This window comes from Nyctereutes procyonoides, unplaced genomic scaffold (assembly GCF_905146905.1).
Source record: "Nyctereutes procyonoides isolate TBG_1078 unplaced genomic scaffold, NYPRO_anot_genome, whole genome shotgun sequence".
Lineage (NCBI taxonomy): Eukaryota > Metazoa > Chordata > Mammalia > Carnivora > Canidae > Nyctereutes > Nyctereutes procyonoides.
In genome coordinates this window covers 23,444,250-23,463,424 of record NW_026575142.1, presented here as the reverse complement: position 1 = coordinate 23,463,424, position 19,175 = coordinate 23,444,250, and the positions used below count along the sequence as shown (strand labels likewise).

Below are 19,175 nucleotides of genomic sequence, written 5' to 3'. Positions count from 1 at the left end.
AGGACTCTGAGTGCAGCAGAGAGACCAAAAGTGAGAAAGACAAGAAAGGATCAGAGAAAATCTGCAGAAACAATGACAAAGTAAGTAATAAAATGGCACTAACTACTATCTATCAATAAATATTTTGAATGTAAATGGACTAAGTACTCCTATCAAAAGACATAGGGATCAGAATGGGTAAAAAAAATAATAACCATTTACATGCTGCCTATAGGAGACTCATTTTAGATCTAAAGACACTTGAAGATTGAAAGTGACGAGATGAAGAAATATTTATCACATAAAAGGAAGTCAAAAGAAAGACAGAGTAGCAATACTTCTATCAGACAAACCAGACTTTAAAGAAAAGACTGTAACGAGATAGAGAGCACTATATCATAATTAAAGGGGACAATCCAGTAAGGAGATCTACCAACTGTAAATATTTATGCACCCAGCATGAGAGTACCCAAATATATCAAACAATAACAAACATAAAGGAACTAATTGATAATAATACAATAATAGCAGGGAACATCAACAGCCCACTTGATCAATGGCCAGATTATCTAAACAGAAAGGAAACAATGTCTGAATGACACCTTGAACCAGATGACTTAACAGATATATTCAGAACATTCCATCCTAAAACAGCATAATATACATTCTTTTCAAGTACATGTGGAACATTCTCTAGAATGGATCACATGTTAGGTCACAAATCAGGCCTCAACAAATATAAAAAGATTGAAATCTTACCATGCATCTTTTCTGATCACAACACTAAGAAACTAGAAGTCAGCCATAAGACAAAATTTGGAAAGACCATAAATACATGGAAGTTAACATGGTACTAAACAATGAATGCATCAGCCAGGAAATCAAAGAAGAAATAAAATACAGGGACACAAATGAAAATGCAAATACAATGGTTCAAAACTTTTGGGATGCAGCAAAAGTGGTCCTAAAGGGGAAGTATATGGAATACAAGCCTACCTCAAGCAGCAAGAGAAATCTCAAACAACCTAATCTTAGACCTAAAGGAGCTAGAAAAAGAACAATAAAAGAAATCCAAAGCCAGCAGATGGAAGGAAATAATTAAGATTAGAGTGGAAATAAGTGATATAGAATCTAAAAAATCAGTAGAACAGATCAATGAAATCAGGAACTCGTTCTTCAAAAAAATTAATAAAATTGATAAACCTCTAGCCAAATTTATCAAAAAAAAAAAAAGAGAAAGGACCTAAATAAATAAAACTACAAAAGAGGAAAAATAACAACCAACAACACAAAAACACAAACTCATTATAAGGGAATATTATGAAAACCTATATGTCAACAAATTGGACAACCTGGAAGAAATGGAAAAATTCCTAGACATATATAAACTACCAAAACTGAACCAGAAAGAAATAGAAAACTTGAATAGACTGATAACCAGCAAAAATATTGAATCTGTAATAAAAAACAAACAAAAGTCTAGGATCAGGTGGCTTCTTCATAGGTAAATGCCACCAAACATTTAAAGAAGAGTTAATACCTATTTTACTCAAACTATTTCAAAAAATAGAAAAGGAAAGAAAACTTCCAGTACTTCAGCAGTACCCTACTACCAAAACAGATAAAGACTCACCTAAAACCCTAAAAAAAAAAAAAAAAAAAGAAAAAGAACTGCAGGTAATGTCTCTGAAGAACATAGACACAAGAATCCTCAATAAAATATTAGCAAACTAAATCTAATAGTACATTAAAAGAATAATTCACTATGATCAAGTGGGATTTATTCCTGGTTTGCAAGGGTGGTTCATTATTTGCAAATCAATCATCATGATATACCATGATACACATTGATAAAAGAAAGGATAAGAACCATATGATCATTTCAATAGATGCAGAAAAAGCATTTAACAAAGTACAACATCAATTCATGATAAAAAACTCTCAACAAAGTAGGCTTAGAGGAAACATACCTCAGTATAATAAAGGCCATATATGAAAACCCACAGCTAATACCATCCTCAACTGAGGAGCTTTTCAGTTCTCAGATCAGGAACAAGACAGGGATGTCCACCCTTACCACTGTTATTACATATATTACTGGAAGTTCTAGCAAGCAGTCAGACAACGAAAAGAAGTAAAAGGCAACCAGATCAGCAAGGAGGAAGGCACACTTTCACTATTTGCAGATAACATGGTACTCTATATGGAAAACATATAAGATTCCACCAAAAAATTGCTAGAACTGATACACAAATTTGATGATACAAAATCAATGTACAGAAATCTGTTGCATTCCTATGTACCAATAATGAAGCAGCAGAAAGAGAAATTAAGGAATCAGTTCCATTTACAGTTGCACCAAAAACAATAAGATACCTAGGAATAAACTATCCAAGGAGGTGAAACACCTGTATTCTGGAAACTATAAAACACCATGAAAGAAATTGGTAAGAAATGGAAGGACATTCCATGCTTGTGGATTGGAAGAACAGATGTTGTTAAATTGTCTAGACTACCAAAGCAGTCTACACTTTTAATGCAATCAGTATCAAAATACCAACAGCATTTTTCACAGAGCTAGAACAAACAATCCTAAAAATTCCATAAAGGAACACAAAAGACTCGAATAGCCAAAGCAACCTTAAAAAAGAAAAACAAAGGTGGAGGCATCACAGTTCCGGACTCATGTTATATTACATAGCTGTAGTAATCAAAACAGTATGGTGCTGGGATGCCTGGGTGGCTTAGCAGTTGAGCATCTGCCTTTGGCTTAGCATGATCCCAGAGTTCCAGGATCGAGTCCCGCATCTGGCTCCTGCAGGGAGCCTGCTTCTCCCTCTGCCTATGTCTCTGCCTCTTTCTCTGTGTCTCTCATGAATAAACAAATAAATCTTTAAAACAAAAAACAGTATGGTGCTGGCACAAAAATAGACCCCTAGATCAATGGAACAGAATAGAAAACCCAAAAATGAACCCACAACTTGTGGTAAGTTAATCTTTGACAAAGCAAGAAGGAATATCCAATGAGAAAGTCTCTTCAACAGATGGTGTTGGGAAAACTGTATAGCAACAAGCAAAATAAAGAAACTAGACCATTTTCTTACACCATACACAAAAATAAATTTAAAATGAATTAAAGACCTAAATGTGAGACTTGAAACTATAGCAGTCCTAGAGGAGAACATAGGCAGTAACCTCTTTGACCTCAGCTGTAGCAATTTCTTTCCAGATAGGTCTCCTGAGGCAAGGAAAACAAAAGCAAAAATAAACTATTGGGATTTCATCAAAATAGAATGCTTCTACACAGTGAAGTAAACAATCAACAAAACTAAAAGGCAGTCTACAGGATGGGAGAAGATATTTGCAAATGACATATTTGATAAAGGGTTAGTATCCAAAATATATAAAGAACTTATAAAACTCAACACCCAAAAAACAAATAAATAATCCAATTAAAAAGTGGGCAGGAGACATGAATAGACATTTTTGCAGAGACATCCAGATGGCTAACAGACACATGAGAAAATGCTCAACATCACTGGGAAAGACAAATCAAAACTATAATGCATTAATCACCTCACACCTGTCAGAATGGCTAAAATCAGCAACACAAGAAACACAGATGTTGGTGAAGATGTGGAGAAAAACCCTTTTGGTGGGAATGCAAACTGGTACAGCCAGTATGGAACACAGTATGAAGTTCCTCAAAAGGTTAAAAATAGAACTGCTGTGCCATCCAGCAATTGCACTACCAGGTAGTTAGCCAATGAATGCAAAAATACTAATTCGAAGGGATACATTCACCCTGATGCTAGTAAAAGCATTATCTACAATAGCCAAATCATGGAAACAGCCCAAGTATCCATCAATTGATGAACTGATAAAGAAGATGTGGTGTATATAAACAGTGGAATATTACTCAGCCATAAAAAGGAATGAACTCTTGCGATTTGCAATGACATGGATGGAGCTAGAGTATTAAGCTAAGTGAAATAAGTCAAGAAAAGGATATGCCATATGATTTCACTCTTGGGAAATTTAAGAAACAGACTTTTAACTATAGAGAATAAACTGATAGTTACCAGAGGGGAGATGAGTGAGGGGGATGGGGATTAAGGAATGCACTTGTCATGATGTGCGTACTTGGTGATGGAATTGTTGACTCATGATATTGTATACCCAGAACTAATATTATGCTATGTGGAATTTAAATAACCTTTTGGGTATGATATTAGTCATTTTTTTTGGTGCTTAGGGATATCAAGTATTTGAAACTATATACTTAAGATTTTAATATTTTTTGTTTGTTTGAAGATTTCTTTAGAAGAAGAGACCACTTGCAACAAGGGGTTGTGAATTTTGTATATGACGATGTAAGTATTCTGATATTTACACTGTGTCAAAAAATTTAAGTGATCCCTAGTATCAGTACTGGGAATAATATATTTTATAGACCATATTCTTTTTCTGTATTTTTCAGCTAACTGCATATATGATCCAGTATTTATACAAATACCAACTTGACAAAATTATTTATTTATTTATTTATTTATTTATTTATTTATTTATTTATTTATTTATTTTTTCCCAACTTGACCATTTTAAATTTTATGATGTGTTTTTGGCAGTTTATCTTTCAAATTATTTTTGAGGGCAAACCGACCATTATTTTTATAAAGAGTTATTTACCTTTGGTGATCTTTAAGAGAGAAGAAATTTTCATCTATGATTATGATGCTGTTCATTTCTTCCTTCATTTCTCATTTCATATGGTTGTAATTAGCCTGATTTTAATTAAAACTATAGGAGAATTATATTTCACGTGTACATCAATATTTCGGGGGTTTTGTTTTGTTTTTGTTATAGGGGAGTTAGAGGGTCAGCATTTCCCTCATTTCCCTACTGGTATATCCTGATTTAAACTGCAAGCCTTGGAAACACTTAAAACTTCCCCTCTTGTGAAAATGCTTTTATGGAATGTAATTAATCAAAAACAAAAACCATTTTATTGCCACCAGCTGATGATTTTTCCTATATTAGTTTTTGCAGGGTACTATGGCAATTTGAACGTCTAGAATTTGAAAGCTGAAGAAACACTGTGAACTTTTTTTACTTGGAAGAAACTAACTGGACTACTTTGAATTTGAAGCTCTTGGGGCTTTTCTGTGTTTCTCCCTTTTACATCTGTTCCCTTTCTATGTATTTATCCTTTGGTGCATAATTCAGAGCAATAAAAGAAGCATTTTTGTATTTGGAACATTAATTGCTTTTAGGAAAGTTATCCCTTAACAGATATCTGTATAGCATAAAATATTGGTATATGATGAATTGATGTAAATAACTTTTAACCTTAATTTTTAACATTGTTAGCCCAGAAGACTGTACTTACAAGACAGAGTATATAAGAAGTCAAATAACGAAAGCTGGATAAAGCTAGTGTATACTTACCTGAAGGTTACAAATTATACTTTGAAATTTTGTTTGTAGTCCTTGGTGTTCAAGGTGAACTAGAAGGAGAAGACTAGATTTTGTGCCATATTTGTGGAAGAATTTATTCCTTGATCACACAATTCAAGAAGAGAAACTCGCTAGTCTTTGTCTATGAAGAGAGAAGGTTGCTGAAATTTTATGTTACAGCACCTTAGGTGCACCATGAATTAATCTGTAGAAATAAGGCTACAGGAGGCATTTTTTCCCCTTGGCTTTTGTCAGTGCAGATTTTTATTCAATATATTTTTTTTGTCTTCTGTGGAAAAGAAGTTCTTGATACACATACCTTTTATGGCTGCCCTTTTTCCATCAGTGACAACGTAGATGGCCTAAAATGGCATCTTCCTTTTAAAGCTAGACTTTCTGGAAGGGATACTTATTTCTAATGAAGTGTCAACATTTCAATGTATTCTCTTAAGCTAAATTATTTTATACATAATGCCAACTGTTAACAAAGTTAAAAAAAGTCAAGTAATCTACCACTTTGTTTAAATGTTCGGAAATTGGAAGTTTTACTTTTCAACATTAGTTGCGAGCTCACCATTAGCATTGGTAAACTGGTAAGACGTTGAGTGCAGGTGTGTAATGTGGGGGTACTGACCACTGCAGCCGCAGCCTATTTCTGTGGTATTACTGTGGAAGTTGCAAAGTGGTCATCAGATCCATAGCATTTAAGATCCCCTTGTGAGCTGTTGTAATTAATGAGCTGCCTTCCTGGCAAACATTCTTAGTCTTTTTTTTTTTTTTTTTTTTAACATTCTTAGTCTTAGTTAAGATTTTAGAAACCGTGTATTTTTCTTCCACTTTAACTGAATTTCTTCTGGCTTCAAACGTGAGTACAAATTGACATGATTTTAGTATGACCGGTGACCAAAATAATTATGCTTTTTATAAAATTCTGTTTCTTAAAGGGTGGAGGATGAATGGCAGTATCTTAAAAGAAAACTTTATAAACTTACAGAATTTTACATCAACTTTTAACAGTCCTGGAAAGGAAGAATTGGATAGTCATTTTGACGTTGTAATTTTAAATAATTAGCTGCTATATTCATTTGGTCAGCAGTATAAAAATGTGTGGCTAAATAAACCATCTACTTTTATCCCCTGGCTGTTAGTTTTTTTTCCACGAACATATATTTGATAATTGGAGAGGATGTTAACTGAGCCATAAACAAAATAACAGGATTTGAATTAGAAGTCTTGTTGGAAAAAACGAATATAAATGTGCTCATATCATTCATGTTGAATAAGGGTGATAATATGACTCAACAGCCTGGGATCTTAACATCCAACTTATAGGTAATCTAGTCATTGTACTGCTCTGAGGTCTGCTGTACTTTCTCTTATTTGGAGGCTAACAGTTGAGACGAAACTTTAAAAATGATATATGGTATTATTCATATAAGTTTTTGCCAAACACTTTGTATTAGAACTTTCTATATGATTCTCTAACATCCTTTTCTAAAGGTGTTCCTACGAATTTTGGTCACAGGAATTCTGTGAAGTAGTTTTGATGATCAGACATATTTGGGAAATTTTCATCCTTTTCAGGGAGCTTGATAAAGCCTGAGGTACATAAAATCCTGTCTACTTTTACTTGACCCGGTTTTTCCAAACTTTTTTTGACCACAGAACTCCTTTCTCTAGCAAAACTGATTCTCTATGCCAATCCCACTTAATTATCAGTTCTTTTGTGCTTTCCATTAAATAGATAATCTTACCAAACATTAGGCATTATTTTACTTGGATTTTTATACAAATGAAATGCAGTTCACTTTTTGATGCTCTAAAGATAATTGATGTAAACAGACATCCATCACTAAAGTAAAAATTACATAGTCTGATGATGAACAATGACTGGAATATGAATATAGTGTGGTGGTTTGTACTGTTTAACTCACACCCAGTTTTCTTGTAATGATGTAAATTATTGAATAATGTCCACTCTTAACATCTAAGTGCTTTTATTTATACAGTAAACATGTTTCCATGTCATTTTGAGAATTTTTTAATAAACATTCAAATAGCTTGCTGTAAAGTTTTGTATCATACAAAATCTGTTACATATATGAGATGCTTCAGTTCAAATAACAGTGCAGTAATTCGCCTATGCCTAAAACACTGCCAAATGATTAAATGTCAGGTATTGCACTTCTATTTTGAGTGGCAGTTTACACATGTTAAATTACATCAAGGGGAAATCAATACTATTGGAATCTTAATTTGGTCCACTTTAAGTGTAATTTCAAGGACGGTGCTCATTTGATCTATTTAGGCATGCATTCAGAAACAAAAAGTAATTTAAAAATGTCAAACAATATGTTTATTTCCAGAAAAGGTATTCACCCTGGAAGAAAGTAGAATTTATTAATGTAGTTGAAAGTCTGTGCAATTTAAAAAGTGACAAAAAATCAATTTAAGTAAAATATACAAATCAAGTTCACTGTACTCTTCTGGCATTACTAAACTGGACAAACTAAATACATACTGTTTGTCAGAAATGTGCTTTTCTTTTGTCATTTTATGTTTGACAGATTCATAGATGATATGTTTTCTCCTATTTGTAACACTTTTCTGGGAACTTAGTAGGAATACATTTGTGAAAGTCTGATAATTATATTTAGTGAGTAAAAATCCAAGACTGCTTTCAGCTTAGGATTTTTTTCTCTTAAATGTTAAAATACAACCACAGGTATTTTAGTACTTTGAAACTTGTATTTAAAAATCACATTTTTTTTTTGGTCTTGTAAGCACTTTGAAATAAATGTACTATGCTAAGCTATCACCTAAGAATATGTCTAGACTTTATAATAAAATTAGATGATACAAAGAAAAAACCAAATATTTAGAGCTTCTGGTATAGTGATGAATGCAGAGAGGATTTTAAACGAATATTGTTTAGGCAATTTGTAGACTAGAATAAGGTTATAACATCACATATGTCCATATATTAAGTTAATTTTTTCCTGTAATTTAGAAAACTGAGCACAAAACTACTTTCCAGCAAAACACTAGGATACTTAATGAAAAATTTCTGACTCACTATCAACTCATTATTTGGATGCTGGGAAGTCTGTGCTTTTAAGTGTTTCTTGCCATGTCTTTTTCTACTTGTTTTAAAAAACATATTTTACTGGCATATGAAGAAAAGAACCTTATATTACTTAGCATTCCTTTTACCCAGGTAGCTTGGTAATTTGCAGCTTTGTGTATTATTTTGCGAGCATTCAAAACTCAAATGTGCTTTTGTGTATCTGGATATATAGCAACTAGACATTGGCAGCACTCCTACATTACTATGATGTGCCATACAGTTAGGGGATGAAGAGGGTCCTTGCCGATGTGCTACTTTTATTTCCAGGTGTGCCCCTTCCACAATGTCAGAGATGCTGGCCATTTGGAAAGCTTACAGAAAATGAGAATTGGGCTATGTCATTTAATAGCTATATTCAGAGACAAGTATGCCAGGAATTAGTACCTTCAGATACATTGTATGCGTGTGTGTGTGTGTGGGGGGGGGTGTCCCAACCTTTTCCCTTAAGCATGAAAATATGTACTTTATAGATACACGCAGTCATTGGAATTTTAGCTGGCTGTATTTAATCACTTATCTTGGTGTGATCACTGGAATTTCAGAGGGTAACCTGAACAGGTATGAATGTTCCAGAAACATACTAAATAAAGATCCATATTCTTTTGAAAATGATAGGCCATTTAAAAAAAAATTAGGATTAGCTGAACTTTTGGATGGATATTTAATTTCCCAAAGCTATCTAAATGCGTCACCCCCAAATTTATCTTACGGCAAGAGATTTTAAGTTGTTAAATTATTAGCTTATTCATACTTTGATCTTTGATTCTCATTTTGTAATCAACCTCACTTAAAGATACCAGTATATTGCTTTCTGCTAATCTATATTTGATTTGGTTTTTCATTTATTAAATAGGGAAATGTTCTCTTGGGTTTTTAAGCCTGAAAAAAAATGAATGGTGGGGAATCTTAGCCATTAAAAGGACCAAATAGTCTTTAGTTTAGAAAATGCCACATTATGACCAACACATTTTATTGAAAAGATTTCTCTGAAGATAGTTAGATTTTCAAAAAAAAATAATAACAGATAAATGATTCTGAGGGGGGAAGAAATTAAGAGTATATGAAACTTAAGCAAATAAAAATAATATTATCTGGATTTTCCATTCTCGGTGAAAAAAATGAATCATGTACACATTATACAAAATTTATGTCCCATGTAATTTGAGGCTTGCTTAGTTATCAGAAATCTTAAGTCGTGAAACATAAATGTTTCAGTAAATTACCATTATGTTCTTGATAGCCAATAAGAAGTGAAGTGTTTTTATGTTTCTTTAATTTTAGATTTACTGCTTTCTACCATTCAATCCAGTTTACTGATGCCCCAGTGGAACTCAGTAAAACTGTAGTAGCACTGTTACAATTATGAGATTTCATGAAATACATCAGCACCACCATGCCTATATCTAGCACTATGCCTAGTAAAATGTTGGAAATAGTTGGTTTCTCTAATAAAAGTATTCTAACTAGCTAAGAGATTTACTTTCTTTTCCCCAAAATAATTTCTTTTACAAATTCTTGAATTTTCATATAAATAGATCAGAAATTATATGCTTCGTTCTTAAATTATGTATATATACTATATTTTCAATACAACTTGTACACTTTTAGCTACCAAAAATTTGCAACCATTTTTACATGAAATTTACATTTTTCTTATTTACAGTTACTTGTAGGTTATTGCAAAACTAGTTGTGCAAGTAGATTACACTGTCAATACCACATACCAATCTTTGAAGAAAATATTTGCTAAAAAATAAATATTTCTGCACAGATTATTTCAAAAGCATCATGATTTCATGCTACATTATGTGCATAAAGACAAGGAAAAAGGATGTTTTGGTAGAATGTTTCATTACGTTTAAAGCATTCCAAGGTACTTACTACTTAACCAATGTGAGTGAGCTTCTTTGTATCAGATGACTGAAATTTTCATGTGATAACACACATTTTTTGAAACGTACTTAACTGGAAAACATTCTGATGTACATTTTCCTATCTAAAATCATAGAATGCAAATTTCAGCTAAAAGCAGGTAAATGTGTCTTTCATTAAAATCGCCTAGGAGATGAAAACTAGGGATTCCTCAGTATGTTTATTTTTTAATATTTGGGGAAAAGAGTGTCATATAATTTCAGTGTTGTAATTGTAGAGGCATTTTGAAGAAACTACAGAGGAGGTAATTATAAGATAGTACTGATCCTTGAATTTTACTCCTAAATAAAAAGGATGATGAAATGGTGTGGAATTTTCTAACATGTAATCAAAATACTTAATATAACATCAGTACAAAAAAAAGATATGGTTTAAATGCTAACAGGTATGATTATGTTCAATCTAAAAGCAGTATGCACAAGGGAAGTATAAAAAATACAGGGTAAACATACAGTGCTATAAAACCGTATGCGTACCAAATCATTTTGTATCTCTTAAATTAACTAATGGAAGTAACAAACGTCATGACTACAATTTAGGAATTCAGCTGTTTTGACATTAGCTCTTCAAGAATAACCATGCTAATTTTGCCACTTCTCATAATAAAAATATTTTATTGGGAGCATTTCTATAATACTTGCTACTCTCATTTAAAAGTTTGATTATGATTGCTAGAAGAATGAAATTGGTCAATTGACTGTATAGTTCTGTGTTCTTAACATTGCATTCCTATAAATATGTTATCTGTCTATTCATAGTAATAATGTATTAGTTTTAAATAACTTATTAGTCATCTTTCTCCACCTCTGCTTAATAGTTTATATAAATAAGCCTTGCAATGCTTTCTTTTCATGCCGTCAATCATCAATAATTCATGTCTTCCTGTGAATTTTCTCTTCTGTATTGCATGTTCTTAGAGTAAGGTGTATTTGTACCACAACCTGTAATGAATCTAAGCTCAGGCACTGATCAGTCACAACAACTAATACTTTATAAAGCATTTTAAAACATCCTTTTAGTTTTTAAAATGTTAACATCACTTCATTGTAAGTTAAATGGAAGCCAGAGAAAGTAGCGTTGAATGAGAACCCTTAAGAAGTTAGGAGGGAGGGAGGGGGAAGCAATTGCATACCTAGAAGACAATTGCAATGCAAACATATAATGCTATCGGTATTGGACAAGGGCGGGATTTGACAAATCCTGGGATGCTACCACAGAGGATGCTTCCCTAGCACTGGTGTTCTCCTTCTCTAACTGGGTCTTTGAGAGCGCTGTGAGAATCACTAGAGATTTTTGTCACAGAGTGAAAATGCTGTCTGTTGGGTAGAGGAAAGCGCCATGGGAGGATTTCAGAAGACCTAGGTCATGCTATGGCATTTCCACCATAATAGCACCGTATTGTAATGATGCACGTGTCACATAATGACCTTACCGGTACATGGTGCTTAATGGTGTACAGGGCACTTCCACATATATGCTTCAGAGGCTCCTCAACACCTCTCAAGATATTTAAGACCGTCCCTCTATAGTTCTGGCTCCTGGCTCACTGAGAGTTTGTCTTGAAAGTAAGTGGAGAAGGTAGGATTTTAATTCAGATGTACCACATTGAGTCTTGCCATTTCTACCACTGCACACTGGACTTAGGCTGGCTGCCTGACGTATCTGTGCATGGCAGTGTGGGCCTAGATGCCTGCAAAGAACCACTACAACTATCAATTCTGTTTTTCTGAAAAAAAAATAGAAAGTGTACTTTCCTTTAAGAGTGTGTTTTGAAAATGCATTTTTCAATATCCATGTGGGAACTATATCGTGGATCTAAAGAGAGGCTTTCCCGGTGAGCTAGTCTTTACAGACCACATTCTACTAGTACTGAATTCACAGATCACCTTGCATACCTGGCATTTAACACTGATTCAGGGTAGATAGGTTTGTAACAATGACATTCACACTCTCGCTGTTATTATTATAAATAGTAAGTATTACTTTAAAGCTATAAACCTAATAGTGCAAAATACAATTGGAGAAAATGACTACACTTGTGTGTTCTGAATCAAAAACCTCAGTCTTGGTAATGGCTATTTAGCTGGAGACATATAGCACATTACATAAAAGCTAAATTGTGGAAAATTATTTGTTTTCCTGATTGTTTTTAATATCATGTTCCTAAATGAGAATCAAAGAGTCTAGAGTTTTGGGGGCACCTACTTTGTGCCAGGCACTTTACTAGATGTTCTCTCATTTCTTCCTTAAGTTTCTTGAGACAGGTACCATTATCTCATTTTTACAAATTCAGGAAAAGGACTCAGCGACCTTATTAAATTGGTCAGGGTCACAGAGCTATTAATGAAAGAATTCATCCTGAGAGCCATGTTGGTCTGACTGCAGAGCCCATGCTCTACATTGATGATTCTCAAAGTTCTTGTGTTTACTAGGATGATATAGGGGAGAACTTGTTAAAAGATGATTGTTGGTCCCACCCCTGGAGTTTCTGACTCAGTAGGTCTGGGTAGGGCCCAACAATATCCATTTGTAGCATGTTCCCCGAAGGTGCTAGTACTGCTATTCTAGGACTACATGTGAAGACCAGCTTGTCTTCCAAGTGCCTCTAACTCACATGACAGACACATTTGTTTTACTGCAAAAATATGATTAGAAATCTAATAACATTTGAAGTTTTTTGTAATTTATAAAAATTTTGATTTGCAATAAGAAATCTACTCAAATATATTGATCTACTTTTGGTTTTAACCACAGATAAGCAGTTTAAAGACTACTGTATTATAAATTAGTCGGTGCTGTGATTCATTTTTAATTACTAGATCTACTACATTTTCTCTCTTTTTTTTAACCATGAAAAGCCTTCAAAGGAAAGATGCTGTAAGAATGATTATTTTAGATATGCTGATGAGGTGCTAAATTTTAACCTTTGATAATATATGATGGGAATTTTAAAAAGTTTAGTTAAGGACATTGTTCTTTTAGGCATTTTGGAACCATTGCTAACGATAAACCTTCAAAAAAGATCTGTAAGCAACTCTCATACATACGTACTCAACCTCACACACCAAGTAGTTTCCATATCTTCTGACTGGGACAGTGGGAGGATTCATCTCTGATGACCAATCCATTATCATGGACCTAAAAAACTAGGCTACCCCAAATTTGCCTCTGCCTTCTCATGTTGGTTGAATGAGTGATTATTCATTTAAAAATCCTGCAAGGACATTGCTTCAGCATTTTTCATCTGTAGTTTCCTTATCAACTAATTAGAACATGGGACTCCCCTATGGGGTTAAATGATACTTCCAGCTCTCTGCCCAGCAATTAATAACAGTGGGAAAACTTGTCACTCAGGTAACTTCAGATTTTAGATGGCATTTTATTTAGGCTTGGGAACCAGGTAACGTTTTTAGTTGGAAACAAAAGGAGTTTTGTTAGTGTTTCTAATTACCTAGAAGGAGAGCAGTGCTATACTGCTATAACTGGCTGTAGCCTTAATCCTGCCTTTCGGGAGGATTCCCACGTGAAGGGGTCAGACTGTTTGCTACAGCCCAAGGGAAAAGTGACAATGACTTTAGGCATTAGACCTCTGGCTTGGACAAGGAGATGGATTTTGTAACTACAGAGAATTGCTTTGATCATCCATGTCATTTTAACCATTGAGCCTCTGACATTTCTGCCTAACTACATCTTTAAATTGTTTAGATTCTTTGTATGCTAGGATCCTATAAGAGGGGACCTTCTTTTTTTTTAAACTTTTTTTTTAATTTTTATCTATTTATGACAGTCACACAGATAGAGAGAGAGAGAGGCAGAGACACAAGCAGAGGGAGAAGCAGGCTCCATGCACCGGGAGCCCGATGTGGGATTCAATCCCGGGTCTCCAGGATCGCGCCCTGGGCCAAAGGCAGGCGCTAAACCGCTGCGCCACCCAGGGATCCCAAGAGGGGACCTTCTTAATCCTGTCTAATTCTCTGAGATTTAGAGTGTAATATCAAGCAATTCTTTTATATCAAGGAATTAAGAGGAAAAAAGTTTGTGTTATGCTAGAATTTAAACAAGCTGAATACTTGTGCACTATTCCTCATCTTCCCATGCCTTCATGCTCAGTTTTTATAGAGAAGTATGAAGGCTTTTCATGGAATGCTGAATTTTACACATGTCATACTAATGTTGCCGCTGAAGCATTCACTAATCCAACAATCAAGATTAAATTCCTCAGCTCCAAATCCTCGCTCCCTATAGATGAACAGTCTCTGGTAAATTCATTCTGAATTTCCCTGGAACTTAGGCTGGCAATCCTTATGGAATTTGTTGCAGCTGCAAAAATGTGCCTAAAAATGGATATAAAATCCCTAAATAGTCCTCTGAATCCAAGTTAGCCATTTCTTTCCCCCTGCTAGGCACCCACAAGTGTTTGTTGAATGAAAGAAGGAAAGCATCAGTTAGTCCCTACATGTGTAACTACATCAACACCACATGGTTTGGGAAGCTAGCTTAAGTTCTCCTGTTTTTTATCGAATGGACTGATCATTTTGCCATACATACTTGTTTTGCTTTTTCAAATGTTTAGCAGGGATACGAATTTGCTCATGCCTACAGACTGCCTCCCACACATGTGACCATTTAAAAATGTATAGGGAGCAACTTAAGATCACTTTAATCATATTTTAAATAGTGCAACCGCTTTGTAAATGTAAATGAGTTGCTTGTATTTGAAACTATTAGTGTCAGAGGTGAAGGTAAATCAACAGATTAGATTTCTATCCCTTGGGATAGAAATTAATCCATTTAATAATGCACACAGATATAATATCTTTAAAAATATATGCGAGTATAAGAATTATTAAAGAATGAAGAAACTTGCAAAAATTTCAAAATTTTGTTCAGAAGGACAGGATATAATGAACAAGCCCATATTAAGTTTAAAATTGTACTCAGATGAACTGAGAAATAAAACTTGACTAAAAATTGACGAATCGGATTCTTGCATTTTTTTTTCCATATCTCAATTTTCTGAGAGGCATATCCTCCCTCCAAAAAAATCGCTCAGTTAAAGACACTGACATACATTCCATCATATGTTCTGATATTCTGGGGCTCAAATATATTGATCCCAATGATAAATAATACATTTTCATACGTGTTTGAATAACCAAACAAAACTGAAATTTTACTGCTGGTGTGTTTTTTTCTTTACCGGCAGGTAAAAGCACATTGGTTTTCCACAGCTGGGATAAGAAAACCATGGAACAACATGGAAGCTAGTTTTACCATGCACATCCACTAGGTTGCACATTTTTAAAAAAGATCTATGTGCGTCCACTCTTGATCCAGTTCAGGATTGCACTAAAATATGAATCAGAGCAAAGTTGTGTACGTCACTCATGCTTTAGCAGTTCTTGAGAAGACTCCCTCCCCACCTCACAAAAAAAAAAAAAGAAAGAAAAATGACGAAAAACTTGTTTCTAAATGTTCAAGGAAATGTGCCAGTGTGAAATATTTTAGGTAGTTTGTAAATGAAATTAGAGACAGAATTTTAAATAGAAAGGCCTTTTTGTCCTCATTAAAGCTGGCCTATATTCGTGTATTAGGAGATGACTCCCTACGTGATCAGAGATTTAGAACTCTAAAACGTTTTTTTTTTTCCAGTGTGGTGACATGAATGTGACTAGAAACATGTTGATACAGAAGGGTATCTGTTCTCAAAGTGACTAAGCTCCTTTTCTCCCCCTGGAACTTCCATGAGTTGAGGATCATCTGATTTGCATCCATGAGCAATGTTATTCCTTGGTTTCTTACTTGCTTGGAAGGCATTTTCATAACAAAATACTGGGGTAGTAAAAGTAGTAAGTAGGAGTCTCCATGCAAGAGAAATTGGAGTTTCCTAACATGCACATGATTTAAAAAAAATAATAATAAGATGCCTTGAGATGCTGGCAGTTTTAACATTTGGAACAAAAGAGTTCATATGTATATTTACATCCTAATTGCTCAATTTTACCTTACAAGCTTCAATTTAGGAAAATATACAGTACTTTTGCATATAATGGTAACTTGTGAGCCCCTGAGTCAAGTAGAGAGGATTTAAATACAAAAAAAGGAAAACAGCCATTAAAAGCACTTACATTGTATGTGAGTAAATAGTACAAAATGATTATTTCCCCGGAAGACCAGGATCAGAAACATGCCTATGAAGACCCAAGATTCCTACAGTGCTTAGGGATGAATCTGTCAAAGAAGGATGCCTAATTGGATGAAGGTAAGTTTTTCTTTGCCGAGGGTGAAGCTCTAAAGAGAGATCACTGTCTTGTTTTAAAAGTGAAGTCAAGTTGTCTTCCGAAGCTGTGTTCAGATGCACCCCACTTGAGAGGGATTCTTTGGATTTAAGTTTAGATTTTTCAAGGTCTAGAAATTCAGGACACTGAGAGAAAGATAAGAAAACATTTTTTTTAATAATTCATTTGGACAGATTTCTAAAATTATACTCATGAAATCTAAACACATTTTATTTCCCCACAAATCTATATTTGATTAGTGGTATTAACTAAACTTTCCTTCCCAAAGATGGGTCTAGGCATTAGAGGTTGGGCATCAGTTTATCCTAAACAACCATTCCAAAAACTTTAATTTTACTCTGTGGCCAGATCTAATTCTTAAAAAAATAATAAATTTAATATTGAATTTTCCAGATGAGTCTTAATTGAAAATTCAAGACAAAACTGGGATCAGAAACAGGAGTCATATGGTGAGTAGACAGTGTAAGGAGGAGAGAGAGAGAGAGAGAGAAAAAAAAAGACAAAAACAAAAACAAAGAAATATCACTCATCCGTGGCCAGAAACTATTACCTAAATCCACTGAAAACAAAGAACGAAGTACATGGTTTTGCCATATCGGAGACATTCAGAACTAGTTAGGAATAAATATATTTCTACTATCATATATCAGAAAGATTTCAGTATTTTCCTTCTGTACATTTCCTCATTATTGATGTGGTCTCATTTCCCAGAACATTTTGCACTAAATTCCCAAACTCCTAAAAAAGTTTACAAGACTGTTCAGTAAGTCCTTGCCCTTGGGTCCACCTTTCTTAGGTCCAATTTGGCTATTGTGTTTGAGTATAAGAATAATTTCCTAATTGGAATTCCAAGGGAGTTAGACTTTTCATATTAACATAATTCAAAAGCACTTAGGGGTCTTCAGAGGCAAGATAAAGGAAACTTGAATCATCCTCCTCTTACCATGATGGAGATGAGAAGTTTCTAGATCTCTGGTGAGGGGTGGGGCACAAATGAGATTACTAGTCTGCTGGCCCTGGAGCCTCAGATCTTTGAACAGCTGCTATTTCTCCTCCTCTTTCTTCCGGAGAGCCTGCCCATGAGTGCCCCTTTGTCACCACAGCCAATTACAGACCTTTCTTTGAAGCACTTTTTGGATCCAGGGCTATCAGCTCTACCATACATAAAATTAAGCAGATTGACTCTTGAAAAGAATTTTTTTTTTAGAAAAAAAAATCGCTAGTGTTTTAAAATCATTCTTCTAGATTCACTGTTCTCAAACTTGAAATGAACATAAGAATTAGTGGGGAGCTGGTTTAAATGCAGATTATTGGGGGTTATTCCCAGAAATGTTAACTGAGCAGAAACAGATGGGGATGAGAAACTTCATTTCCTATAGCACCCCAGATGATTCTGACTCAGGTGGTCCCCAGAAACACACCTGGAGAGAGATTTACTCTGGGCTCTACACTACGGACACTCACTTGTGAGGAAGGACTGAAACTTCGGTCCGTCTTGATGGATGCTGCGGGTGGGCTGGTTCTCATCAGGCGAATGACCGGTCTCTGGTACTCCGCTCCAGCAGTTACCATGCTGTAGGCTGGGGGGACCACGGTGGTTTGTTTCTGTAGCAACTGTAAGATGGTCTGGATGTCAGCAGTCATTTGGGATTCAAGTCTGCAGGACAGACACAAAAGGGGAAAGACAGTCCTAAAACAGTCCAAGATTGCAGAGCATTTGAGAAAATTTCAGCACCACCAACAGATGTATGGCCCTGCTTTAAACAAGAAGGACGGGAGAGGGAGCATGGAGATTCTCTCCCGGCTGCTGCTCAGTTCCTAAGTCCCACTAGTGGTTCTGATAAATCTCATTGGTTTTGGGCTCCTTTAATAAGATCTTAATAGAAATGCAGCTGCATCAAAAGACACTACATTTTTTACTAATCTTTATTGATTTCAAATGTAAAACACTTCGAGACTCTATTTTTACTCAGTAATTTGCTTCTTAATCAGGCTTTGCTCACTTTCTTGTGAGCATTTTATTTATTCTTTAAAATGGGTTCAGTGGCACATTTCTTTCAGGGCTGCAATAGTCAAGTCATTTCTTAAATGTTTCAAAGTTATATTACCTTTATTTTACCTGATTCTCTCCAAGTCACAGTATTGCATGTTATTCACTATTCTTTATCATGAGGTGCTGTTAGTTGCTAAATTCCTTTTCCATTTCTTTCATACGTGTAAGTCCAGGCCTTTGGTATTTAAGAAACAGATCAAATGTACCAGACCAAATGTACAAGTTCACTTGCTTCTCTGACCCATCTGACTTGCAAAATGCATCTGATGATTTTTTTTCCCCCTAAAGCTCTCAAGGAGCCAACTGGTCTGTTAATTTCATTCTCGTT

General features: G+C 34.6%; 2 protein-coding genes across 5 annotated transcripts in view; one reads left to right on the top strand and one right to left on the bottom strand.

Moving 5' to 3' along the window:
* Positions 1-6,569, top strand: part of GCA (grancalcin) — a 57,059-nt gene extending 50,490 nt beyond the window's left edge. For all 4 annotated transcript variants that reach the window (XM_055307889.1, XM_055307888.1, XM_055307887.1 and 1 more), the window contains 2 exons: positions 4,294-4,352; positions 5,020-6,569. In XM_055307889.1, coding sequence (XP_055163864.1) covers positions 4,294-4,352; positions 5,020-5,046 — 86 coding nt within the window. In that variant the 3' untranslated portion in view covers positions 5,047-6,569. The remainder of the gene's footprint in view (positions 1-4,293; positions 4,353-5,019) is intronic.
* A 145-nt stretch (positions 6,570-6,714) lies between these two features.
* KCNH7 (potassium voltage-gated channel subfamily H member 7) overlaps positions 6,715-19,175 on the bottom strand; it is a 486,463-nt gene continuing 474,002 nt past the window's right edge. Inside the window, exons 15-17 of the mRNA XM_055307883.1 lie at positions 18,259-18,451; positions 16,624-16,919; positions 6,715-8,874 (exon numbers count right to left, since the gene is read on the bottom strand). Of these exons, the coding sequence (XP_055163858.1) occupies positions 16,653-16,919; positions 18,259-18,451 (460 nt within the window). The 3' untranslated portion in view covers positions 6,715-8,874; positions 16,624-16,652. The remainder of the gene's footprint in view (positions 8,875-16,623; positions 16,920-18,258; positions 18,452-19,175) is intronic.